The sequence below is a fragment of the Macaca mulatta genome, chromosome 16 (assembly GCF_049350105.2).
Source record: "Macaca mulatta isolate MMU2019108-1 chromosome 16, T2T-MMU8v2.0, whole genome shotgun sequence".
Taxonomy (NCBI): Eukaryota; Metazoa; Chordata; class Mammalia; order Primates; family Cercopithecidae; genus Macaca; species Macaca mulatta.
In genome coordinates, this window is record NC_133421.1 from 3,364,086 (window position 1) to 3,391,462 (window position 27,377).

General features: G+C 45.3%; 2 protein-coding genes across 17 annotated transcripts in view; one reads left to right on the top strand and one right to left on the bottom strand.

Annotated features, from left to right (window-relative positions):
- The window catches only part of SMYD4 (SET and MYND domain containing 4), a 46,277-nt gene extending 31,663 nt beyond the window's left edge, over positions 1 to 14,614 (bottom strand). For 2 of the 15 annotated variants that reach the window (XR_013405899.1, XM_028835857.2), the window contains exons 1-3: positions 14,071 to 14,601; positions 12,564 to 12,709; positions 635 to 779 (exon numbers count right to left, since the gene is read on the bottom strand). Coding sequence is in view for 6 of the 15 variants with exons in the window: in XM_028835857.2 (XP_028691690.2) it covers positions 635 to 779; positions 12,564 to 12,709 (291 nt within the window). In the remaining 9 variants the exon portion in view is untranslated. Of the gene's footprint in view, positions 1 to 634; positions 780 to 12,563; positions 12,710 to 12,793; positions 12,907 to 13,917 lie in introns of those variants that run through there. The other 13 variants (XR_013405898.1, XM_028835860.2, XR_013405900.1 and 10 more) reach the window with 11 other exon arrangements.
- An 84-nt stretch (positions 14,615 to 14,698) lies between these two features.
- RPA1 (replication protein A1) overlaps positions 14,699 to 27,377 on the top strand; it is a 62,898-nt gene continuing 50,219 nt past the window's right edge. The window contains exons 1-4 of one of the 2 annotated variants that reach the window (XM_028835862.2): positions 14,699 to 14,828; positions 23,818 to 23,868; positions 25,229 to 25,307; positions 25,878 to 25,986. In XM_028835862.2, coding sequence (XP_028691695.1) covers positions 23,824 to 23,868; positions 25,229 to 25,307; positions 25,878 to 25,986 — 233 coding nt within the window. In that variant the 5' untranslated portion in view covers positions 14,699 to 14,828; positions 23,818 to 23,823. The remainder of the gene's footprint in view (positions 14,829 to 23,817; positions 23,869 to 25,228; positions 25,308 to 25,877; positions 25,987 to 27,377) is intronic. The other variant, XM_028835864.2, reaches the window with a different exon arrangement.

A 27,377-nucleotide genomic window follows, 5' to 3' on the forward strand; every position in this document is an offset into this window, starting at 1 on the left:
AGGCTAATTTAAAAATTTTTTTGTGTGTGGAGAAGGGGTCTCCCTATATTGTCCAGGCTGGTCTTGAACTCCTGGTCTCTAGTGATCCTCCCGACTCAGCCTCCCAAAGTGCTGGGATTACAGGTGTGAACCACTGCACTGGGCCTATAAACTACCTTTTGTTTTAGACTATAACCACAGCAGAATTCTGTCAGGTTTCTTTTTAAAATCCATTCAATGTATTATAGATAAAGGTAACACTGGCTATGAAATTTAGCAATATGGCTCTACCTCCTGAAGAAATATGCATTGTTAAATTGCTGAGCTGGGCCAGGCATGGTGGCTCATGCCTGCAATCCCAGCACTTTGGGAGGCTGAGGCAGGCGGAACACCTGAGGTCAGGAGTTTGAGACCAGCCTGGCCAACATGGCGAAAACCCATCTTTACTAAAAATACAAAAATTAGCCAGGCATGGTGGCGCATGCCTGTAATCCCAGCTTCTCGGGAGAATGAGGTGGGAGGATTGCTTGAATCCCAGAGGCGAAGGTTGCAGTGAGCTGAGATCGCACCGCTGCACTCCAGCCTGGGCAAGAGAGCAAGACTCTGTCTCAAAGAAAAATAAACAAACAAATTGCTTGAGCTGGGAGTGTTTTACCTTAGAATACAGCACTGCAGCTCCTGTGTAATCTTTCTCCTGAAATTTTTTGTTTCCTTGTTCTCTGTAGAAAAGGGGAGCGTCCGAGTCCTTTCCCACCAAGTAACCTTTAGAAAGTCTTTTTAGAAACAGTTCATCCTCAGGTCTGCGTGGAGAGAGGAGGAAACAAAAGCAGCAGAAATGCGTTATTTCAAGGAAAGCTCCAAACCATTGCCTTCAAAACAAGAAAGCGGGCCTGCAAAACATTTCGCACACATGAGGATGTGTATATTGTGCAATGTGATTAGAGGAAAGAAATTTCATAGTCTCAGAGACACAGGGACCAGAATTTTTTTGAGACAGGGTCTCACTCTGTCACCCAGGCTGGAGTACAGTGGTGCCATCTCCACTCACTGCAGTCTTGACTTCCCAGGCTCAGATTCTCCCACCTCAGCCTCCTGAGTAGCTACACTAATTGGGAGGATGTGTGCCACCAGGCCTGCCTAATGTTTGTACTTTTTGTAGAGGTAGGGTTTTGCCATGTTGCCCAGGCTGGTCTTGAACTCCTAGGCTCAAATGATCAGCAGAATTTCTTTTTCTTTTTTTTTTTTTTTTGAGATGGAGTCTCACTGTCACCCAGGCTGGAGTGCAGCGTCATGATCTCGGCTCACTGCAACCTTCACCTCCCCGGTTCAAGTGATTCTCCTGCCTCAGCCTCCTGAGTAGGTGGGATTACAGGCGTCCATCACCATGCCCAGCTAATCTTTGTATTTTTAGTAGAGAAAGCATTTCGCCATGTTAGCCAGGCTGGTCTCGAACTCCTGACCTCAAATGGTCCACCTGCCTCAGCCTCCCAAAGTGCTGGGAATACAGGTGTGAGCCCCCGCGCCTGGCTAGAATTTCTATTTAGAGGACTGAATGCTAATTTTTTATTCTTTATCTCATAATTATTGGCCAATGAACCATCCCTCGGCTCATACATCATAAATATCTTTTTTTTTTTCTGAGACAGAGTTTCGCTCTGTCACCCAGGCTGGAGTGCAGTGGCACAATCTCAGCTCACTGCCAACTCTGTCTCCTGGGTTCAAGCGATTCTCCTGCCTCAGCCTCTCCGAGCAGTGGGGATTACAGGCACGCACCACCACGCTCAGCTAATTTTTGTTTTTTCAGTACAGGCAGGGTTTCGCCATTTTGGCCAGGTTTGTCTTGAACTCCTGATCTCAAGTGATCCGCCTGCCTGGACCTCCCAAATGCTGAGATTACAGGCGTGAGCCACTGTGCCCAGCCAGGATCTTGCGTCTGGAGAATGAGATTAATATATGGTGTCTTTCGAACCAAGGAGTATTCTCCACTTCAACTGCTGAAAATACTTGAGTGGCTGACAGAAAAGAAGAGAGATAATGAGAATGAATCATAAAGTAAATGTAGTAAAACATGAACACTTGCCAAATTTGGAAGAATTCACCAATTCTTCGTACTTTTTTTTTTGGAGACAGAGCCTCCCTTTGTCACCAGGCTGTAGTGCAACAGTGGCATGATCTGGGCTCACTGCAACCTCCGCCTCCCGGGTTCAAGCGATTCTTGTGCCTCAGCCTCGGGAGCAGCTAGGATTACAGGTGTGAACCACCACGCCCGGCTAATGTTTTGTATATTTAGCAGAGATGGGATCGGGATCTCATCATGTTGCCCAGGCTGGTCTTGAACTCCTGAGCTCAGGCAATCTGCCCACTTCGGCCTCCCAAAGTGCTAGCATGACAGGTGTAAGCCACTGTGCCCAGACTCTTTGTACTATTTTTGCAAGTAAGTCTGAAATTATTTCCAACTAAAAAGTTTAATAAATATATAAATGCGCTACATAATAAAATAAAGCTGAGCTAACACATATAGAGACATATACACATATACACATACTAACAAAAAATATACCCATCTTCCAATAAAAAGAAATAATATACAATAACCTAGACTATTGTCTTTGACTATAATGCCATAAAGTAAAATACGAATAACAAAAGTAGAAACACAAATGACATGGAAACTAAAAATTCTCTTAAGCAACTCTTGAATCAAAGAAGAAATCACAGAGCTGCAGAATGGCCAGGTGCGGTGGCTCACGCCTGTAATTCCAGCACTTTCGGAGGCTGAAGAGGGAGGACTGCCTGAGCTCAGGAGGAGGCCAGCCTGGGGAACATGGGAAGACCCTGTCTTCACAAAAAATACAAAAATTAGCTGGGTGTGGTGGCACATGCCCATAGTCCCAGCTACTTGGGAGGCTGAGGAGGGAGGACTGCCTGAGCCCAGGAGGTCGAGGCTGCGGGAGCCGTGATGGCCCCACTGCATCCAAGCCTGGGTGACAGAGTGAGGCCCTGTCTCAAAAAAACAAAAAACAGAACAAAAAGCCCTGGAGAATGTTTACAAGTATTTTTAAAATTTTTGTTTACAAAGACCCACAATAAGAAATACCTTTTACATTGTGACTCAGTATAACACTTTTGTGTTTGAATATATGAAAATTTTATAAACCATTATTTATCTTTGCTACGTATGAGGTAAAAACAAAGTTAGTATCAAATATGATTTTATTAATATTTAAATACAACATACGAAAGTCACAAATAGGGCTCGGCGCGGTGGCTTATACCTGTAATCCCAGCACTTTGGGAGGCTGAGGTGGGCAGATCACCTGGTCCAGGACTTTGAGACCAGCCTGGGCAACATAGTGGAACCCATATCTATAAAAAATACAAAAATTAGCCGGGCGTGGTGGCAAGCACTTGCAGTCTCAGCTATCGGCAGGCTGAGGCACGAGAATCGCTTGAGCTCGGGAGGCGAAGGTTGCAGTGATCTGGGATTGCACCACCACACTCCAGTCTGGGTCAAATAATACAAAAAAGAAAAACTAGGAATGATTTTATTTAATTTAAGAGGTATGCTTGCCTGTTCTACATTTACTCCAGTCCAGAAAATACGAAGGCAAAACCCTATGCCTGTCTGCTACACCATAGAGCTTGTTCTTTTTTGTTTTTGCTTTGTTTATTTATTTATTTATTTATTTTGAGATGGAGCCTCGCTCTGTCACCCAGGCTGGAGTGTAGTGGTGCGATCTCGGCTCACTGCAAGCTCTGCCTCCTGAGTTCACACCATTCTCCTGCCTCAGCCTCCCAAGTAGCTGGGACTACAGGTGCCCGCCACCAAGCCCGGTTAATTATTTTTGTATTTTTATTAGAAACGGGGTTTCACCGTGTTAGCCAGGATGGTCTCGATCTCCTGACCTCGTGATCCTCCTGCCTCGGCCTCCCAAAGTCCTGGGATTACAGGTATGAGCCACCATGCCCAGCATCTGTTTTTGTTTTAAATTAGGTTAAACCTAAAAATCCTAGTTCAAACAAAAGGTTTGTGGTAAACAGTAATAGCAAAATTATTCTTGCCTAGCAATAGATGATGAACTCGACTTTTTTTTTTTTTTGAGATGGAGTCTCCCTCTGTCACCCAGGCTGGAGTGCAGTGACGCAATCTGGGCTCACTGCAAGCTCCGCCTCCCAGGTTCATGCCATTCTCCTGCCTCAGCCTCCCAAGTAGCTGGGACTACAGGCGCCCACCACCATGCCCGGCTAATTTTTTTTTCTATTTTTAGTACAGACGGGGCTTCACTGTGTTAGCCAGGATGGTCTCGATCTCCTGACCTCGTGGTCTGCCCGCCTCGGCCTCCCAAAGTGCTGGGATTACAGGCGTGAGCCACCGCGCCCGGCCTTAAGTTAATTTTTGGATATAAAGGCCCAACTTCAGCCTTCTGCATGTAGATTGTCATTAGGATACAGACAAAAAAAACCAACACAGTTTTTCTTCCTCCATCCTTGCCTTCTCTCCTAGAACCCTGGGGATGTAAAGCCTTTCACGGAGCTAACTGGTGAAGCAGAAAGTCCCAGCTCTGGCCCCAAAGTAGAGTGCAGATTACTGAGATTGGACATAATAGCTTAATAACTGGGACATATCCACATATGCACCATTTTTTCTCTAAGCCATTTGAAAGTAAGTACAGGCATCATGGATGTTCACCTCTAAATATTTGCAGGCCTCTGCTTTAAAAATAAGGACATTCTCCTATATTACCATAATATCATTATCACTAAAAAATAACAGTAATTCAAATATTTAAATTTAAATGTTACCAATTATTCCTAAAATGTCTGTTTCATCTTTTTCTCACCCTATGTTCTCGTGTATTGAATTTAGTTATTTCTCTTTAGTCTCCTTTTAGATAGTGCTGTTATTTTTAAATTTATTTTTAATTTTTTTTTTTTGAGACAGAGTCTTACTTCCATTGCTCAGGCTGGAGTGCAGTGGTACGACCTCTGCTCACTGCAACCTCTACCTCCTGCCTTAGCCTCCCGAGTAGCTAGGACTATAAGCATGTACTGCCACGCCCAGCTAAATGACTTTTTATATAAAATACAGATGGGGTCTCACTGTGTTGCCCAGGCTGGCCTCCAACTCCTGGGCTCAAGGGATCTGCCTGCTTCAGCCTCCCAAAGTGCTGGGATTATAGGTGTGAGCCACTGCACTTGGCCAACTATAATTTTTTGGGTTTTTTTAATGCGTAATTTTTTTTTTTAAAGATTCAACACCAGAAAAATGTTTCACATTCTGGTTTTGCCTCATTGTTTCCTCATGGTTAGATTCACATTAAACAATTTTTATTAAGAATATGGCTGGGTGCGGTGGCTCACACCTGTAAACCCAGCACTTTGGGAGGCTAAGGCAGGTGAATCACCTGGGGTCAGGGGTTCGAGACCACCCTGGGCAACATGGTGAAACCCCGTCTCTACTAAAAATACAAAAATTAGCCAGGCACAGTGGCGCATGCCTGCAATCCCAGCTACCCTGAAGGCCGAGGCAGGAGAATCGCTTGAATCTGGGAGGCAGAGGTTGCAGTGAGCAGAGATCGCGCCACTGCCCTCCAGCCTGAGAGACGGAGCGAGACTATGTCGCAGAACAAACAAACAAACAAAATGACTACATAGTTAAATCTATATACTTCTTGTTGCCTCAAATCAGGAGACATATGATGTCTCCCCAGCACTGTGGAAGCTAAGTTTGGTCACTCAGTTAAGGTGGTAATTGCTGAATCTTTGCAATGTAAAGACACCTTTCCCTTAGAGTTAAATAATCTATAGGGCCACACTTTGAGATCACGTGAAGAGCCTGTTTCCCAATGATGTTACGTCTACAAGTTTGAGCATCCACTGATAATTGCCAGAATCATCCATCACGCGGGGGTTACAAAATGGTGAGTTTTCTGATTCTACCATTATTTCTAAATTTATTAATTGGCATTCTTTTGTAAAGACAAACTTCCTCCTTTTTCTTCTTTTACTTGTTTTGTGTGAGCAATATTCACACAGACATAATATGTATCTACTTATTTTTGTTTGTTTTGAGACAGAGTCTCACTCTGTTTCCCAGGCTGGAGTGCAGTGGCGTGATCCTGGCTCACGTCAATCTTCGCCTCTGGGGTTCAAGCAATTCTTCTGCCTCAGCCTCCCAAGTACCTGGGATTACAGGCACCTGATACCACGCCCAGCTAATTTTTGCATTTTTAGTAGAGATGGGGTTTCGTCATGTTGGCCAGGCTGGTCTGAAACTCCTGAGCTCAGGTGATCCGCCCATCTTGGCTTCCCAAAGTGCTGGGATTATAGGCATGAGCCACCATGCCTGCTCAAAAGTCAAATAAGAAAGTAAACTCAGATATTTACAGTACCACTATGGACTTAAATAATTTACTATCATAAACTATTACCACCATTACACTTTTTCATGGTCAAATTATGCTAATGTTGGCCAGTGAGAACCTCTTCAGACTGGTTCCTATGTTATTTTTGTTTTTGATCTAGGGTCTTGCTCTGTTGTCCAGGCTGGAGGACAGTGGTACCATCATAGCTCGCTACAGCCGCGGCATCCTGGGCTCAGGCAATTTTCCCACCTCCGCCTCCCAAGTAGCTATGACTACAGGCATGTGACACCATGCCCAGCTAACTTTTAATTTTTTTGTGGAGACATAGTCTCATTATGTTGCACAGGCTGGTCTCAAACTCCTGGGCTCTAGCAATCCTCTTGCCTAAGCCTTCCAAAGTGTTGGGATTACAGGTGTGAGTGGTGTCACCATACCTGGCCTAGGCTCTTTTTTATAGAACTCTATTCGTCTTCGAGCACTTCCTTGTTTTCTGACACAAGTTATTCCAACTGAATCAGTACAAAATAAAAACAAGCAAGAAGGCTGTGAGTGTGGATAGTGAAGTTATGAAGATTTCCTGCGACACTGTAGGAGATTATTAATTGCAGGAGTGGAGAGGTAGGGGTGGACAGTAGGGGATCTTTGGTCTCAAAAGATTTTCAACAGATGAAAGGCATCTCTTGTGGGAAAACATTCCTCAAAGAATGTCCATTGGCAAGAAAGAAAAGTGCCTGCTTGGCTTTAGACTTTAAAGGGCCAATTCCTATTTTTACCTAACAGGCATGCATGTGGAGATCAGAAGTTTAAATCTTTTTTGGTTACTTTAGATTGTGATTGAACAGACTTAAAAACAGCTATTTGAGCGAACTTGTTTTTAAGGAGAGAGGGCTCGGTATGAATTAGTGAGAGACATATAGAGCAAACAAAAATGGAGGTGATTTATTAACCCCAGAGGAAACGAGAGCGGTACAACAAAGGAAATGTAATTCAAAGCATCCTTCGTGGTTCATGGGAGCAATATTTACACAGACATAAGAATATATGCACTGAATGTTGGTTCAATCAATTTAATATTCTATTGGTTATATTATAACAGTTATCATGAGGGAATGAGGGAAAAACAAAGTATAGGCCAGGAGTGGTGGCTCACGCCTGTCATTCCAGCACTTTGGGAGGCTGAGGCAGGTGGATCATCTGAGGTCAGGAGTTTGAGACCAGCCTGACCAACATGGACAAATCTCGTCTCTACTAAAAATACAAAATTAGCCGGGCATGGTGGCACGTGCCTGTAATCCCAGCTACTTGGGAGGTAGAGGCAGGAGAATCGCTTCAACTAGAGAGGCGGGGGTTGCTGTGAGCCAAGATGGTGCTATTGCACTCCAGGCTGGGCAACAAGAGCGAAACTCCATCTCAAAAAAACAAAAGCAAAAAACAAAGTATATGCCTGTGAGTTGGGGATAAGAGAGCAAAATTACATCTAAAATTATACAAACTCAAGAAAGAGCAGTGTTTGCACTGTTTAGAAAGAATAAATTGTCAGAAGGCTGAGCACAGTGGCACCCCTGTAATCCCAGCACTTAGGGAGACCAAGGTGGGCAGATCACCTGAGGTTGGGAGTTTGAAACCAGCCTGGCCAACATGGTGAAACCCCATCTCTACTAAAAATACAAAAATTAGCTGGGCGTGGTGATGTGTGCCTATAATCCCAGCTACTCGGAAGGCTGAGGCAAGAGAATCACTTGAACCTGGGAGGCGGATGTTGCAGTGAACTGAGATCGCGCCACTGCACTCCAGCCTGGGTGACAGAGTGAGACTTTGACTCAAAATAAACAAACAAACAAACAAATAAATAAATAAATGAAAAATTTAAATGCCAGAAGAAACAGTTAAAATAATTTAAAGTAGCTGTCTCTGGGGAATAAAAATCAGGAATGGGGAAGAGTGGACAGGGAGTTGCTGTTTTTCCTCATAAATTTTGAAGCACTATTTGATTTCTTTTCTTTTTTTTGAGATGGAGTCTTGCTCTATCTCCCAGGCTGGAGTGCAGTGGCGCGATCTCGGCTCACTGCAAGTTCCGCCTCCCGGGTTCACGCCATTCTCCTGCCTCAGCCTCCTGGGTAGCTGGGACTACAGGCACCCGCCACCACACCTGGCTAATGTTTTGTATTTTTAGTAGAGACAGGGTTTCACCGTGTTAGCCAGGATGGTCTCAATCTCCTGACATGGGCATGGTAGGCGTGATCCGCCCACCTCGGACTCCCAAAGTGCTGGGATTACAGGTGTGAGCCACCGCGCCCAGCCTATTTGATTTCTTAAAGTATGTACACATATTATTCTGATAAAAAATTAAACTAAGGAAGGAAAATATTTTCACTAAGGCATCCAGTCTACATAGTTTTACAGGATTTTTCTACTAGCCTTTAAGAACCACATAATTCCTACATTATATAAACGATTTCAGAGCATAGAAAAAGGCAGGAAGCTCTCCAAATTCATTCTGAGGCTACCATAACCCACCATGGTATCAGCTGGGATTACAGGCGCCCGCCACCATGCCCAGCTAATTTTTTGTATTTTTAGTAGAGACAGGAGTTCACCACGTTGCCCAGGCTGGTCTTGAACTCCTGACCTCAGGTGATCCGCCTGCCTTGGGCTCCCAACGTGCTGGGATTACAGGTGTGAGCCACCGCACCCAGCCAAATGATTTTAAATCGGATGACTTTTATTTTTTATTTACACCACCAATCACCAATTAGAAAATGTAATTGGGGGGAAAAGGCTCATTCACAATAACAACAAAAACCTTACAACGAGAATAAGTTGAACAAGAAATGTGTAAGACCTATATAAAGAAAACTATAAAACTTTACTTAACGATGTAAAAGAAGCCTTAAATAAATGGGAAGACATACCCTTGGATTAGGAAATTTGATATTGTCAAGATGTCAGGTTTCCTTAAATGAATCTATAAATCCAACACATTCTCAATCAAAAACCCACAACATTTTTTATAGAATTTGAGAAGTTGGCTGGGTGCGGTGGCTCACGCCTGTAATCCCATCCTGGCTAACATGGTGAAATCCCGTCTCTACTAAAAATATAAAAAATTAGCCAGGCATGGTGGCAGGTGCCTGTAGTCCCAGCTACTCGAGAGGCTGAGGCGTGAACCCAGGAGGCAGAGCTTGCAGTGAGCTGAGATCGCGCCACTCCAGCCTGGGCGACAGACTCCATCTCAAAAAAAAAAAAGGAACTTAATAAGCCAATTCTAAAGTTCACATGGGGGAAATGCACACAAAATACCCAAGATATTATTATTATTTTTTTTTGAGACGGAGTCTCGCTCTGTCACCCAGGCTGGAGTGCAGTGGCACTATTTTCCTTTCTTTTCTTTTTTGAGACAGAGTCTCACTCTGTCGCCCAGGCTGGAGTGCAGTGGCGTGATCTCTGCTCACTGCAAGCTCCGCCTCCCGGGTTCACACCATTCTCCCGCCTCAGCCTCCCGAGAAGCTGGGACTACAGGTGCCCGCCACCATGCCCGACTGTTTTGTATTTTTAGTAGAGACGGGGTTTCACTGTGTTAGCCAGGATGGTCTCGATCTCCTGACCTTGTGATCCACCTGCCTCAGTCTCCCAAAGTGCTGGGATTACAGGCGTGAGCCACTATGCCCGGCCAACAAAGAATATTTTTATAAACTCCCAAGTAGTTGGAATTACAGGCATATGTCACCATGTCTGGCTTGATTTTTATAAAGCCTTATCTGTCATTTTCCTTTTTTTTTTTTTTTTTGAGAAATAGCCTTGCTCTGTCACCCAGGCTGGAGTGCGGTGGCACGATCATGGCTCACTGCAGCCTTGACCTCCCAGGTTCAAGTGATCCTCCCACCTCAGCCTCCTGAGTAGCTGGGATGACAGGCATATGCCACCATGCTTGGCTAATTTTTCACTATGTTGCCCAGGCTCCTGGGCTCAAGCAGTCCTCCCACCTCTGACCCCCAAAGTGCTAGGTTTCCAGGCATGAGCCACCACACCCAACTTCATCTTCTTTTATAGCTTCTGGGTTATGTCTTGCTTAGGATGGTTTACTCCACCATCCCAAGCAAGGCAGGAGGATCGCTTGAGCCCAGGAGCTTGAGGTCCGCCTGAACAACATACTGAGACTTTGTCTCTAAAAAAATTTAAATAAAATTTAAAAATTTAAAACCTATATACACAATTTATATAGAATGTAAATGTACAAAATTTACATTGTAAATAAGGTAAAAAAGATAAACAGATTGGGAATAATTTATATAGCAAATAATAACTTACATAGCAAAGAATTACACAGCTAGATTTATGAAGATCTCCTACAAATGAACAAGAGAAAGAAAGACAACCCACTAGAAAATGGGCAAGGGACACAAAGAGGCTAGAAATAAAAATGTACTGGGGGGCCGGGTGTGCTGGCTCATGCCTGCAATCCCAGCACTTTTGGAGGCCAAGGCGGGCGGATCCTCTGAGGCCAGGAGTTGGAGGCCAGCCTACCCAACATGGCGAAACCCTATCTCTATTAAAAATACAAAATTAGCCGGGTGTGGTGGCATGAGCCTGCAATCCCAGCTACTCGGGAGGCTAAGGCAGAATTGCTTGAACTTGGGAGGCGGATGTTGCAGTGAGCCAAGATTGCCCCACTGTACTCCAGCCTGGGCAACAAGAGCAAAACTCTGTCTAAAAAAAAAAAAGAAAAGAAGAATAACAAAAGAAGTATAACCCTAATTGTACCAAGTATCTGAACTGGCAAGGCTCAAAACTGAACTCATTATTTCATTCAATTAATATCTGAGCACCTACTAAGTGCCAGGCACTGTGCCAGTTCCTGGCACAAAGATGTCAACCTTGAACTTTAAAGGTGTGTGTTTGTGGATCTGCAAATATATAAGGTTCTGGTTTATATGACATATTAAGCACTAATAAGAGCCAGTCACTAAACTAAGAACTTTATGTACTTTACCAAACTATCATTCAATTAATGTTTACTGAGCAATTGTTTTTTGACACTGCACTATTTTTGTCTATAGAAAGACAAACAGGCCGGGCACAGTGGCTCATGCCTGTAATCCCAGCACTTTGGGAGGCTGAGATGGGCGGATCATTTGAGGGCAGGAGTTCAAGACCAGCCTGGCCAACATGGTGAAACCCCATCTCTACTGAAAATACAAAAATATTAGCCGGATGTGGTGGCATATGCCTGTAGTCCCAGCTATTTGGGACGCTGAGGCATGAGAATCGCTTGAACCCAGGAGGCGGAGGTTGCAGTGAGCTGAGATCGTGTCACTGCACTCCAGCCTGGGTGACAGAGTGAGACCCTGTCTCAAAAAAAAAAAAAAAAAAAAAAAATTAGCCAGGCGTGGTAGTGTGCGTCTGTAATCCCAAATACTCGGGAAGCTGAGACAGGAGAATCGCTTGAACCTGGGAGGCAGAGGCAGTGAGCTGAGATTGCGCCACTGCACTCTAGCCTGGGCGATAGAGCGAGACCCTGTCTCGAAAAAAAAAAAAAAGAAACACAAACAAATACAAACATGGTCCCTTCCCTCATGAAGTTCACAATCTAGTGGCAAATGCAGGCATTAGTCAAAAGAGCACACACATATATAAAGGAAAATCACACAGCGTTGTAAATGTACAGAGTAAAGATGGCCCAGCTGAGGCTCAGTGAGAGCTTTCCTGAGGAAAGATCTGGCTAATCCTGCGGGATGACAGAAGTGAATTAGTTCACAGGACATGCTGGGATAGAAAGGAACCACGAAAAGCACTTCAGGCATTTTCCATCAAAAACAGATATTACGGGGCGGGGGGGGGGGGGAGGAGGGTTGGCATTAGGAGACACACCTAATGTAAATGATGAGTTAATGGGTGCAGCACACCAACATGGCACACGTATACATACGTAACAAACCTGCACATTGTGCACATGTACCCTAGAAGTTAAAGTATAATAAAAAATTAAAAAAAAAAAAAAAGAGATATTACTGGGCCAGGCATGATGGCTCACACCTGTACTCCCAGCACCGTGGGAGGCCAGATTGCTTGAGCCCAGAAATTTGAGACCAGCCCGGGCAACATAACAAGACTCCATCTCTATTTAAGAAAGAGAGAGAGACAGAGATTACTTCAGAGCAAATGACAAAACAGAACGTTTTTCAGGTCACAATTGCCTCGTTAACGCTTCCATGTACTTACTGAAGAAGTGAAGAGGAATGAAGAAAGATATCGCTCAAGGTCTCTGCTGTAGAAATGGTGAGCTGAATGGACTTCGGGAGTGAAGCCCACTTTTGAAGCAGGTATGATTTCCACTCATCCGCAGGCAGACCCATGCTGCTTTCCATCTATACAATGAGGAAGAAAATAGGAATCTCACAAACGCACGATTTTAGAAAATCAAGAGTTTGGCCCCGTGCAGTGGCTCACACCTGTAATCCCAGTACTTTGGGAGGCCGAGGTGGGTGGATCATGAGGTCAGGAGATCGAGACCATCCTGGCTAACACAGTGAACCCCGTCTCTACCAAAAATACAAAAAAATTAGCCGGGTGTGGTGGCGCACGCCTGTAGTCTCAGCTACTCTGGAGGCTGAAGCAAGAGAATCACTTGACTGGGGAGGCCAAGGTTGCAGTGAGCTGAGATCACACCATTGCACTCCAACCTAGGCAACAGAGGGAGACTCTGTGTCAAAAAAAAAAAAGGAAAATCAAGATTTCATTCAAGGAAGCCTAAAGCAATAAAATCAATTCTTGTGGTCTTTTCCTCTAGTTTACATGCTAAGGAAAGATCTATATTCTCTCACAGCAATTCACTCAACATCCTTCCATTCAGAAATATTTACTGAAAGACTACTTTGTGACAGGCACCATGCAGGTGATGGTTATACAAAGAGGAAGCAGACTAGATAGCTATCATCCGTGTCCTCTTAGTGTTTTTTTTTGTGCGTGAGACAGTCTTGCTCTGTCCCCCAGGCTGGAGCGCTGTGGCACGATCTCGGCTCACTGCACCCTCTGCCTCCCAGGTTCAAACAATTCTCCTGCCTCAGCCTCGGAGTAGCTGGGATTACGGAGTGCGCCACTACTCTTGGCTAATTCTTGTAGTTTTAGTAGAGATGGGGTTTCACCATGTTGACCAGGCTGGTCTCGAACTCCTGACCTCAGGTGATCCTCCAGCCTGGGTCTCCCAAAGCGCTGGGATTACAAGTGTGAGCCACCGCGCCCGGCCTGATCCCCCTAGTTTCTCAAGTCTGAAACCTGAGACACTTCCCCAGATTTTTCTTTCTCACCCACCCCAGCAACTATTCAATTAACAGGTATTTCTCTCTCTCATATAGTTCAGCGTTCTCTTTCAACCCCCAGGTCATTCCTTCGGTTTAAGTCCTCACCATCTCGTCTGGCATTCTTCCTAGAGTGTCATAATTAGTGTCCATGCCATTGGCACCCCCCCCAACTTTCAATCCAGCCTCCAACACTGAGACAGAAGTCAGTGCTCTGCCTTAAATTCATCAACGCTACTCCAAGCATATCAGGAAGCCCAGGACAAAACCGTCCTTACTTGACCCTTGGCTGACTTTCTAATTCTCAGGTCTCACTTGTTCCTCTGCAGCCTTGCATACTGAACTACTCATTGCGATCCCCGGCTTGCCAGGCTATTTCATCTCTCCAAGGTTTTGGCAGAGGCTATTCGTGCTTTCCGGACCAATCCTACCCTGGCTTATGGAGTCCACCTGGAAAATTCCCACAGGTTCGTTCTTCGACTCGGTTCAAACGGCACGTCCTCTGGGAAGGCTTCCCTGATTTCCAACACTCTTGGGGCCTGTACCACGTCTACCTGGCGCTGGGGCTACTCACGGCATAAAGTGCCCCCACACACTGTCCTCTTCTCCACGGACAGGGACCAGGTCTGATTCCCCTTCGGAGACCCCCCCCTCAACGGTGCCAAGCTCAGGGTTTGGCCCCGGTCGAGAAGTCAGCCCCGCGTTGCTGGAGGAACCGGGTCACTGCTGCGACTCCATTTAGCAGCTGAGGTCTCAGGGAACAGCTTTAACCTCCTCTGGGCTACCAACCCGTGCACTGGCCAGAAACCGAGGCGAGAAAGCCTCGTGAGCCCGCTCACAGGCGCCCGGAACTGGGCCGCGGACTCCCTCCCCGCGCCCGCGCAGCTCCTGGCGCGCCCCTCGGCGCCCCGCCCCGCGCCCCGTGTTCCGCGCCAGGCCTCCTTTGGGCCCGCGAGCAAGTCACGTGCGCCGCGCCTCGGCCAATGTGGCGGCTGCGCAGCGCCCGGGCCCGCCCCTGGGCCGCGCGCACGTCGGGGGCGGGAGCGGCGCACGCAACTCCTCGGGCCAATAACTGCGCAGCGCGCGGGACCCCGGTGGGGAAGCTCCAGCTGTCGCGGGGTCCGCGCGGGAGTCGGGGCGGCGGAGCCATGGTCGGCCAACTGAGCGAGGGGGCCATTGCGGTGAGGAGGTGCCGGGGGCCGGGCCGGCGGTGCGGGTGGCTGCGGCCCCGAGCCTCGCGGAGTGGAGAGGGGGAGGGGAGCCCGGGGCGACGGGGGATGAACGCGAGGGGAGGAGAAGGCGGGGGGCGGTGGGGACTCGCCGAGCCCCCGTGTAGTGTCATCACCCCCTCCTCAAAGCATTCTTCTGATCGTCTTTGAAACACGCTCACGTTTTTCCTACTTAAGAACAAAGTAAATAAACGCTTGCCTTTTTCTGGATCTTTCACCTGCGGCCACTTTCTGTTTCTTCTCCTTTCCTGCCCCGCAGCCAAACTTCTTGTCTGGTTTCAGCCACTTCCTTTCTTCGCCTCTCATCAACTCTTTAACCCACTCCAGGCATCCCCTTGATCGCTGTAGAAAACCCTGGCTCAAGGGACCAGTGTCCTCCAAGTTGCTAAATCCAGCCCTTTTCCGTTTTCAGCTTACCTGAGTTCTCAGCAGCGTTTGCTTTTGAGCCCTGCTTCTTCTGCTCACGCCCTCTTCCTTGGGTTTTAGTGGCTCAGCTTGGCGGGTCTATCCCCGTCTTATTTGCAGGCCCCTCTTTGTAAATTTTTGTTGACTCAAGGCTCCCTCTAGGCCCTCTTGACTCCCAAAGGCAATTTCTTTTTTTTTTTTTTCTTCCAGCCTGGGCGACACTCACTGTGTGAGTGTCACACTGTGTCGCCCAGGCTGGAGTGCAGTGGCGCGATCTCGGCTCACTGCAACCTCCGTCTCCCGGGTTCAAGCGATTCTCCTGCCTCAGTCTCCCGAGTAGCTGGGACTACATGTGTGCGCCACCACACTTGGCTACTTTTTTGTGTTTTTATTAGAGACAGGGTTTCATCATGTTGGCCGGGCTGATCTCGAACTCCAGACCTCCATTGTGTCGCCCGCCTCGGCCTCCCAAAATGCTGGGATTACAGGCGTGACAAATTTCTTTGTACTGAGCCACCTTTACTCTAAAAGACAAACTTCTATAATCTATCTGCTTATTCCATGCTTCAGAGGCTTTTAAGTTCAATATACATATCCCAAAGCAAATTCGTTATCTTTCTAAGTCTGGGCCTCTTGATCCCTATCTCCACGAATGGTACCATTATCTGTTCAATTCAGTGCTAACCAGAGATTGAGAAATCATTCCTCCTACATTGTCCATCACCTGGGCGTCCAGTTCCTCACCAAGCGAAGTGTATTGTACCTCCGCGTAGATCTACCAAGCCCACCGGCTTCTTTCCATCCATACTGGCACCATCTTTTTTTTTTTTTTTTTTGCCTGGGCTGTTCACTTCCACTCAGCATACGTTCCTGCCACCATTCCCATCCACAGCATACTCTCAGCCTACTCTCCAGTCACCCCCACATTTTTTTTTACATTTAGATTTCTGGTATTTTTCATACTCCTCCCTTCTTCCATGGGGCATTTGAACATTTTTTTTTTGAGACGGAGTCTCGCACTGTCGCCCAGGCGCCCAGGCTGGAGTGCAATGGCAGGATCTCGGCTCACTGCAAGCTCCACCTCCCGGGTTCACGCCATTCTCCTGCCTCAGCCTCCCAAGTAGCTGGGACTACAGGCGCCCGCCACCATGCCCAGCTAATTTTTTGTATTTTTAGTAGAGATGGAGTTTCACCGTGTTAGCCAGGATGGTCTCGATCTCCTGACCTCATGATCCTCCTGCCTCGGCCTCCCAAAGTGCTGGGATTACAGGCATGAGCCACCTCGCCTGGCCGAACATATGTGCCCTTGAGTATTACATTTTGTCGCTTTGTATACTTACTAGGGCTTTTCTTTTTTTTTTTTTTTTTAGACAGGATCTCACTCTGTTGCCCAGGCTAGAGTGCAGAGGCGCGATCTCGGCTCGTGGCAACCTCCACCTCCCGGGTTCTAGCGATTCTTTTGCCTCAGCCTCCCAATTACAGACGTGTGCCACCACGCCCAGCTAATTTTTGTATTTTTAGTAGAGACGAGGTTTTGTCATATTGGTCAGGCTGGTCTTGAACTCCTGTCTTCAAGTGATCTGCCCACCTCGGCCTCCCCAAGTCCTGGGATTACAGACTTGAGCCATTGCACCGGGCCGTAGTCTTTTTTTTTTAAATGACAGTCTCGTTTTTTGTCTCTCAGGCTAGAGTGTAGTGGTACGATCATAGCTCACTGCAACCTCTAACTCCTGGGCTCAAGTGATCCTCCCACCCCAACCTCTCGAGTAGCTGGGACTACAGGTGCATGCCACCGTGCCCAGCTAATTTTTTTTTTTTTAATTTTGTGTAGAGATGGGGTTTCACCATCTTGCCTAAGCTAGTCTCGAACTCTTGGCCTCCAAACAGTTCTCCTGCCTTGCCTCCCAAGTCTTTGGGATTATAGGCATGAGCCACTGTGCCTGGCCTTGTCCCTTAAAACGAGTTATCCATTTGTAAACAGCTGGTTTCTTGGGAGCATTGTCCCCATATACTTTTCTTTCATAAAGCATTGGTGATTTCACCCTTCTTCCACCCAAGCTTCACCTTGAATTTGGTGTTCATTGTTGCTTCCATTTTAGCAGAATTCGTGTTGCTCCCATGGGACTCTTTTCAAATTGATGTCTAATCCTTCTTAGTGCCTCACACTAGATCTTGTTCAGACACGTTATAACAAGTTAGTATGAGTTTATTTCAGTGCAAAATATTTTTGAAATGCATGGATAGTTTTTTCATAATGCACATTTTTCATGTACTTTTTCAATTCCTCTCATATACGCGTGTGGTTTTAAAATCAAACGGAACAGAAAAGTGTTTATGGCCGGGCATGGTGGCTCACATGTGTTAATGTCACTTGGGGAGGCTAAGGCAGGAGGATCCCTTGAGGCCAAGAAGGAGTTTGATACCAGGCTGGGCAGCATAGCAAGATCCTGTCTCTATTTCATTTATAAAGAAGAAAGAAAGAGGTGTTTAATGTAATTACTGACCTTCTGCCCTACCTTGTCCACTTCTATTCCACAGAAATAACTGCTTTTTAGAAAAATCACTGTCATTGACATTTCACTTACATATAGTAAATTGTACCTTTTTTTTTTTTTAAGCAGAGTCTCCTGTTGCCCAGGCTGGAGTGTAGTGGTGCACTGTCAGCTCACTGCAACCTCTGCCTCCCAGGTTCAAGCAATTCTCATGCCTCAGCCTCCTTAATAGCTGGGGTTACAGGTGCACGCCACCTCACCCGGCTAATTTTTGTACTTTTAGTAGAGACAGGGTTTTGCCATGTTGGCCAGGCTGGTCTCAACCTTCTGACCTCACATGATCTGCCCGCCTTGGCCTCCTGAAGTGCTGGGATTTACAGGCATGAGCCACCACGCCCAGCCAAATCGCACCTATTGTAAGTGTACAGCTTGATGAACTTTGACAAATGTACGCACCGCTGTAGCTGCATTGCCCCAGTGGAGATACAGAATAATCCCATCAGTGCACCCCACCTCCCACTCCTTCCTCACCTCCGTCCTCACCCGAGGCAGTCAGTGTTCTGGTTTCTCTCTGTAGGTCAGTTTTGACTTTCCTAAGACTTCATATAAATGGAATCAAATAATATCTACCTTTTTGTGTCTGGCTTCTTTCAGCAATTTTTTTGTTTTTTTTCCAGAGGTAGGGTCTCTGTCACCCAGGCTGGAGTACAGTGACACAGTCATGACTCACTCCAGCCTTGACCTCCTGAACTTAAGAGATCCTCGCACCTCAGCCTCCTGAGTAGCTGGGACTACAGATGCATGCCACCGCTCTTGGCTAATTAAAAAAAAAAAAAATTTTTTTTTTTTTTTTTTTTTTGAGACACAGTCTTGCTCTGTTGCCAGTCTGGAGTGCAGTGGCGTGACCTCAGCTCACTGCAACCTCTGCCTCTTGGGTTCAAGCGATTCCCCTGCCTCAGCCTCCCAAGTAGCTATGCCTGATGAATTTTTGTATTTTTAGTAGAGACGGGGTTTCACCATACTGGTCAGGATGGTCTCAATCTTTTGATCTCGTGATCCACCCACCTCGGCCTCCCAAAGTGCTGGGATTACAGACGTGAGCCGCCACACCCGGCCTAAAAATATTTTTTGTAGAGATGGAGTCTTGATGTGTTGTCCAGGATGATCTTGAACTCCTGGGCTCAAGTGATCCTCCCACCTTGGCCTCCCGAAGTGTTGGGATTACAGGCATAAGCCACCACTCTGGACCAAAATGGTTTTTGAGCTTTATCCATGTTAATTCAGTAATTTGCACTTTTGTATTGCTCAGTAGTATTCCATTGTGTGACTATAACAAAATTTGTTTATTATTGCACGTTTGGGTTATTTTCATCTTTTGACTTAAATGAAGATGCTATGACCATTTAAGTACAAATCTTTTTGTGGAAATATGTTTTCATTTCTCTGGGATAAATATCTAGGTGCATCATTGCTGGGTCATAGGTAACTGAATGTTTAAAAGAAATTGCCAAACTTTTCCAGTGTGATTATGAGAATTCTAGTTGCTCCATGTCCTTGCCAGTCGTCAGTCTTTGATCTTGAGTAGTCTAGTGAAAGTATAAAGGTATCTCACTGTGGTTTTAATTTGTATTTCTCTGGTGACTAATGAGCATCTTTTCATGGGCTTACTGGCCATTTGTATATCTTCACAAAAGAAATGTCTGTTCACGTCTTTTGTTCACCTAAAAATTGGGTTTTGTGCTTATTAAAGAGTTGTAAGAATTCTTTATTCTTGATGGGTCTTTTGTTAAATATAAATATTACATATATTTTCTCCCAATCTGTGACTTGCTCTTTCTTTTTTGAAATTTTCTTTTTTTGAAGTGCATTTTTAAATTTTGGTGAAGTCCAGGTTATCAGGTTGTGGGTTTTTTGTCTGTTTTTGTTTTGTTTTTTGCAGTCTTGTATTTGTGTGTCCTAAGAAATCTTTGCTAGGCTGGGCGCAGTGGCTCATGCCTGTAATCCCAGCACTTTGAGAGGCCATGGCGGGCGGATCACCTGAGGTCGCGAGTTCGAGACCAGCCTGGCCAACATGGAGAAATCTTGTCTCTACTAAAAATACAAAATTAGCAGGGCGTGGTGATAGGTGCCTGTAATCCCAGCTACTCGGGAGGCTGAGTCAGGAGAATGGCTTGAACCCAGGAGGCGGAGGTTGCGGTGAGCCAGGATCGCGCCATTGCACTTCAGCCTGGGCAACAAGAGTGAAACTCAGTCTCAAAAAAATAAAAAAAAGAAATCTTTGACTACCCCACCCAAGGTCACAAATCTTTTATACTGTGTTTTCTTCCAGAAGTTTTATAGTTTTAGCCTTGCCTTGTGGTCCATGATGCATTTCAAGTTTACTATTTTATCTATGATATATAGATCTTTTTTTTAATATAGATATTCAGTTGTTCCAGCCCTGTTTATTGAAAAGACTATCCTGTTACATTGAGTGACTTAGTCACTTTAGATAAAATCAATGGACTGTATATGTGTATATCTCTATCTCTGGAATGTCTGTTCTGCAATTGATTTCTATGTTGGTGCTTACGTCAATACCACATTGTCATAAAAATTGCAGATTTATAGTAAATCTTGAAATTTGGCATTGTAAATTCTGCAGCTTCATTTCTTTCTTTTTTTTTGAGGCGGAGTCCCACTCTGTCACCCAGGCTGCAGTGGTGCAGTGCTCACTGCAACCTCTACCTCTCGGGTTCAAGCAGTTCTCCTACCTCAGCCTCCTGAATAGCTGGGATTACAGGCCCCCGCCACCACACCCAGCTAATTTTGGTATTTTTAGTAGAGATGGGGTTTCACTATGCTGGCCAGGCTAGTCTCGAACTCCCAACCTCATGTGATCCGCCTGCCTCGGCCTCCGAAAATGCTGGGAGTATAGGCCTGAGCCACCGTGCCTGGCCTCCAGCTTCATTTCTTATTTTTATTTTTATTTTTATTTTTTGAGGCAGGATCTCACTCAGTCACCCAGGCTGGAGTGCGGTGACATACATGATCATAGTTTACTGCAGCTTTATCTCCCTGGCTCAAGTGATCCTCCCACCTCACCCTCCAAGTAGCTGGGACCACTACGCCCAGCTAATTGTTTTTTTTTTTTTTTTTTTTTTTTTTGAGACAGGGCTTTACTCTGTCATTCAGGCTAGAGTACAGTGGTGCCATCTCACCTTGACTGCAGGCGTGTGCCACCACACCCAGCTACTTTTTGTATTTTTTGTAGAGACGGGGTTTTGCCATGTTGGCCAGGCTGGTCTCGAACTCCTGACCTCAAGCAATCCTCCTGTCTCAGCCTCCCAAAGTACTGATCCCTTTGCATCCGCTGAAGTATAGAGAAACAAAGTACAATAAGAAAAGAAAAAGAAAATGAAAACAGATGTTTGTTTTGAGACATGGTCTTGCTTTGTCATCCAGGCTGTAGTGCAGTGGTGCAATCACAGTTCACTACAGCCTAGACCTCCTGGGCTGATTGTTCCTCAGCTTTCTGAGTAGCTGGGACTACAGGTAGGCACTACATACCTGGCTAATATATATATATTTTTCTTTTGAGATGGATTCTCTGTCACCCAGACTGGAGTGCCATAGCGCAATCTTGGCTCACTGCAACCTCCGCCTCCTAGGTTCAAGCGATTCTCCTGCCTCAGCCTCCTAAGTAGTTGGTACTATAGGCGTGTACCACCACACCTGGCTAGTTTTTTGTATTTTTAGTAGAGACAGGGTTTCACCATGTTAGCCAGGATGGTCTCAATCTCCTGACCTCGTGATCCGCCCGCCTTGGCCTCCCACAGTGCTGGGATTACAAGTGTGAGCCACCGCGCCCGGCCCCACCTGGCTAACTTTTTATAGAGACGGGGCTCCTTATCTTGCCCAGACTGGTCTCAAACTCCTGGGCTCAAGTGATCCTCCTCCTTCCGTCTCCGAAAGTGCTGAGATTATAAGCATGAGCCTTGTTGGTAGTTTTCAGTGTGCAGTTCTTACATATGTACTGTTAAATATATCCCTAAATAATTTACTTTTGAGACCCGGTGTGGTGGCTCACACCTGTAATCCCAGCACTTTGGGAGGCTGAGGTGGGCAGATCACCAGAGGTCAGGAGTTCGAGACCAGCCTGACCAACATGGTGAAACCCCATCTCTACAAAAATACAAAAATTAGCCAAATGTGGTGGTGCACGCCTGTAACCCCAGCTACTCAGGAGGCTGCAGCGGGAGAACTGCTTGAACCCGGGCGTTAGAGGTTGCCGTGAGCTGAGATTGCGCCACTGCACTCTAGCACGACACAGCGAGACTGTCTCAAAAAAAAAAATTTTTTTTTATGGTGTCTAAGTGGCATTTTTGAAAATTTCATTCTTCAGTTGTTTATTGCTAGTGTATTGAAATACACATGATTTTTCCACAACCCACCTTGTGTCCTGCAAACTTGCTAAATCAACTTACTAGTTTTTATAGATACCGTAGGATTTTCTGTGTAAAGGATCATGTTGTCTACAAATAAAGGAAGTTTTATTTGTTCCTTTTTAATATTTTTATTTTTTATTTGGAGAGGGAGCCTCACTCTGTGGCCCAGGCTGCAGTGCAGTGGCGCGATCTCAGCTCCCTCCAACCTCCGCCTCCTGGGTTCAAGCGAGTCTCCTGTCTCAGCCTCCCCAGCAGCTGGGATTACAGGCATGCACTATCACGCCCGGCTAAGTTTTTAATTTTTGGAAGGATCAGGGTTTCACCATGTTGGCCAGGCTGGTCTCGAACTCCTGACCTCAAGTGATCTGCCCGCCTTGGCCTCCCAAAGTGCTGGGATTACAAGCGTGAGCCACTGCACCCGGCCGGTTCCTTTTTAATCTTTATGCCCATTTTTCCCTTGCCTTATTGCATGAGTTAGAACCTCTAATACCACGTTGAATAAAGATGTTAAGAGGTATATCCTTGCCTTATTCCCGATCTTAGTAGCCTGTGATTGTCTTTTACTGTTAAGTGTGATGGTAACCATAGATTTTTTTTGTAGATGTCAGCTATCAGTTTAAGCATGACTTCTATGCCTAGTTTGCTAAGACTTTATAATGAATAAGTGTTGCCTTTTCTGTATCTGTTCAGTTGATAATGATTTTTCTCTTCTGTGAATGTGACAAATTACATTGATTTTTCAGTTGTTGAATAAACCTTGCCTTCCTTGACTAAATCACACTTGGTCATGACATATTACCCATTTTATATAGTGCTGGATTTGATTTGCTATTTGTTGAAGATTTTTTTTTTTTTTTTTTTTTAGACAGAGTCTCGCTATGTTGCCTAGGCTGGTCTTGAAGTCTTGGGCTCAAAACAGTCCTCCCACCTCGGCCTCCCAAAGTGCTAGGATTATAGGCATGAACCACTGCATGGGGTGGTCTTTTTTTTTTTTTTCCTGTCGTAGTAAACGTAACATCATAAAATGACTTGGAAAGAAAGTCTTCTTTTCTATTTTCTGAAATAATTTATGCAAGTTTTTGTTTGTTTGTTTTTTCTTAAATGTTAGAATTCACCAGTAAAGCCATCTGGACCTAGAGTGTTCTCTTTTGGAATATTTAGAATTATAAATTCAATTTCTTTAATAGATATAGAGTTACATAGATTTTCTTTTGTATCAGTTTTGATAATTTGTATTTTTCGAGAGGTTTATCCACTTTATCTTGGTTGTTTTATAAAGTTGTTCCTAACGTTCCCTTATTATCTCTTTAATATATATAGAATTTATTTATCTAATCCCCTGTTAACGAGTACTAGAGGGAAATGAATGTGCTGTTGTGAATAATGAATACATACGTGATGTCGGTGTTAGAGATGTACTGTGTTTCCTTGTTGTAAAACACGTATCTCCCTCTTACCATTTTATGATTTGTCCAGAGTGATCAACTAGATGTTTCAGCTGACAGGCTCTGAATGGGCTCTTTTAACAATCTTATCTGTATATTCCAAATACGAACTATAAAAACATGTCATTTTCTTCGTGCTTTGAGTGCATATCTCACACAAACCTGTTTTTACTCCCTCAGGCCATCATGCAGCAGGGGGATACATCCATAAAGCCCATCCTCCAAGTCATTGTAAGTACCTGTGTGTGTTCCTTGTCAACTTCATTAGAGTCAGCTGATTATAAATTACGTCCGATGAAGGACGGACAGATTTGTCCACTTTCGGAAATTCCCCGCCTTGTCACAAAAAATAGGCCAGTCTCCATTGTACCCCTGAAAGGAGCCAGGCTTTTTGAAAATATTACTACGTGAGCTGCTAAGTTCTACTGTCTTTGGAGGTTCAGATCGAAGGCTTTGCCTCACTCCCTCCTCGCCGTTGATAGATGACTGTGGTGCACCTTGCCTTTCTGCCCTTGGGTTTGTCTCGTTCACATCAGCCTTTTTTTTTTTTTTTTTTTTTTTTTGAGACGGAGTCTCGCTCTGTCGCCCAGGCTGGAGTGCGGTGGCTGGATCTCGGCTCACTACAAGCTCTGCCTCCCGGGTTCACGCCATTCTCCTGCCTCAGCCTCCCGAGTAGCTGGGACTACAGGCGCTGCCACCACGCCCGGCTAGTTTTTTTTTTTGTATTATTTTTAGTAGAGACGGGGTTTCACTGCGTTAGCCAGGATGGTTTCGATCTCCTGACCTCGTGATCCGCTCGTCTCGGCCTCCCAAAGTGCTGGGATTACAGGCTTGAGCCACCGCACCCGGCCTCACATCAGCCTTTTATATGACTTCAGAAATACATCTAATATGAACTTGCCTCCTTAACATTCTTCAGTTAACACATCATTTGTTTAAGGGGTTCTCGAACTTCAGTGGGAGTTTTGAACACTAGAGGCAGAATGTGGGCTCACGCGTGCGGGGTTTCAGTCAGCCGGTCTGATGGGTCTCTGTTGCAGGGCACTAGCTGTGGGTCAGCGTGGGCCTCTGTGGGCAGATTTCACTTCCTTTGGAAACCTGCCTCTGCTCTCTCTCAGGTGGGGATGAAGGTCTCAGCTCTGCCACCTGATCATGGGCACATGTCACTTAGGTCTCTGCCTCCATCTCCACCCCAGTCGTTAGCCCCTTCAGGACAAGGGTACTTGTTGTTCATTTTGTATTTTTAGCACATTTCCTACAAAACACCTTGTGTATATTGGGTGCCTCATTATTTATTTATTTATTTATTTATTTTGGTAATTGATTTTCAGCCAAATTTGAGTCAGAACTCAAGAGTACAGGCAGCTCGTTTTACTTCCCTCTGTATTGTGCTTCATAATGTTAGTGGAGAGGTGAGTGGGAAAATCATCAAATCCAATTTTCTTTTACTTGGATTTAGGTGTCAAGAGAATGGGCAAACAGTTCAGTTTGTGTTGAACTAATGGCAAACTCACTCTCCTGCCACTTCGGTTTACTTATCCCTGGGGACGGGGCAGACAACCTGGCTAATCAATCAAGTTTTCTGTCCTAGAACATCCGTCCCATTACCACGGGGAATAGTCCGCCGCGTTACCGACTGCTTATGAGTGATGGATTGAACACTCTGTCCTGTGAGTATGGCGTATCCATCTAGAAATGTGTGAGTATTTAAATAATAGAAGCACACCCAGCCCTTTGGTTGCCATAATTTGGGGGCATTCATGAAGTCCATACTTGCTTGGCTGTGTACTTCATTCAGACAGAATTGCAGCTGTCAGCATTCCAACAATAGACTAGAGGTAGTGGAAAGCTGCCACTCGGCTTAATTAATTTTCTCTAACTGGTGTTCTGTGTTTTCTCTGATTAATTTCCCTAAGGATGATGTTGACATTGGTGAGCGTGATGGGTTAGCTGCCCTATACTTTCCTGTTTGGGGGTTTTATTTCTGTGTCGGAAGCTCTAAAGGGGAGAAAGGAGAGAATTTTTAAATGATTTTGACCACTTTAGCAAATTCACTCATTTAAGAGGAGCAGCAAATGTTTAACAGCAAAATACACAGTTTTTCACTATGTAGAGTCTGACTAGTTTTCATTTCAGGAACATATGTAAGGCGTTTTTCTTCGCTAGCACAGGTATGAGTACCTTTCAGATTCTTAAGACTGCAGGATTTTGGAGGCTGAAGAAATCTCTGTGCTTTTCAGCTTTCATGTTGGCAACACAGTTGAACCCCCTGGTGGAGCAAGAACGACTGTCCAGCAACTGCATTTGCCAGATTCACCGATTCATCGTGAACACGCTGAAAGACGGAAGGTATGCCGTGTGTTTTTTTTCTGTCTTATTGTATTGTAGAATGGGAACGAATTTAAGAACAAAAAAGGCAAGAGTGAGTTTTCAGCTAAGAATTTAACAGCTATTCAGTTAAGAACTCGAGTGGCTAACACATGGCACCCAAGGAAGAAATACATGGAAACAAGTCGGAAATTTCACAGCAGATTAAAGTAGAACGCAGAAATCTTGTTATTTCTAATTTCTTCAGAAGCAGCGCTTTCAGGATTTCCCCCAAAAGTATCTTATCTTTTTTGTTTGTTTGTTTTTGGTAGAAACAGGGTTTGCCATGTTGCCCAGGCTGGTCTCAAATTCCTGAACTTAGGCAATCCGCCCACCTCAGCCTCCCAAAGTGCTGGGATTACAGGTGCGAGCCACCTCGCCTGGCCTCAAAAGTATCTTTTAATGAAAAGAGGTCCCTTATTTTACAGCAGAAAACAATAATTATTTTGTAATGCTGCTTTTGTGTGTGTGTGTGCAATCTTGAATCTTTTATATTAAATGCTGTATTTAGCCAATATAGAATATATTGAACCACGTATGGTGGCTCATGCCTGTAATCCCAGCACTTTGAGGGGCTAAGGTGGGAGTGTTGCTTGAGGTCAGGAGTTTGAGACCAGCCTGGGTGACATAGCCAGACCCTGTCTCTACAAAAAAAAAAAGTTACATAAATTAGCGAGGTGTGGTGGCACATGCTACAGTCCTAGCTACATGGGAGGCTGAAGTGGGAGGATTCCCTAACCCCAGGAGTTTGAGACGGCAGTGAGCTGTGATTGCACCACTGTACTCCAGCCTGGGCAACACAGCAAGAGACTATCTCTTAAAAAAAAAAAAAAAAAAAAAAGGCTGGGCGCGGTAGCTCAAGCCTGTAATCCCAGCACTTTGGGAGGCCGAGACGGGCAGATCACAAGGTCAGGAGATTGGGACTATCCTGGCTAACATGGTGAAACCCCGTCTCTACTAAAAAAATACAAAAAAAAAAAAAAATAGCCGGGCGAGGTGGCGGGCGCCTGTAGTCCCAGCTACTCGGGAGGCGGAGGCAGGAGAATGGTGTGAACCGAGGAGGCGGAGCTTGCAGTAAGCCGAGATTGTGCCACTGCACTTCAGCCTGGGCGACAGAGTGAGACTCCGTCTCAAAAAAAAAAAAAAAAACAAATTTAAAAAAAGAATGTGTTGTACACCAACAAGTTGCTGCATGCTGGAGATAGAATGATGAACAGAACTGTTATTATCATGGCTAAAAAATGACTTATTTTAGGCAAGGTGCAGTGGCTCACACCTGTTGTCCCAACACTTTGGGAGACCAGGTAGGGAGGATCACTTGAGCCCAGGAGTTTGCGACCAGCCCGGACAATATGGTGAGACCTTGTCTCTAT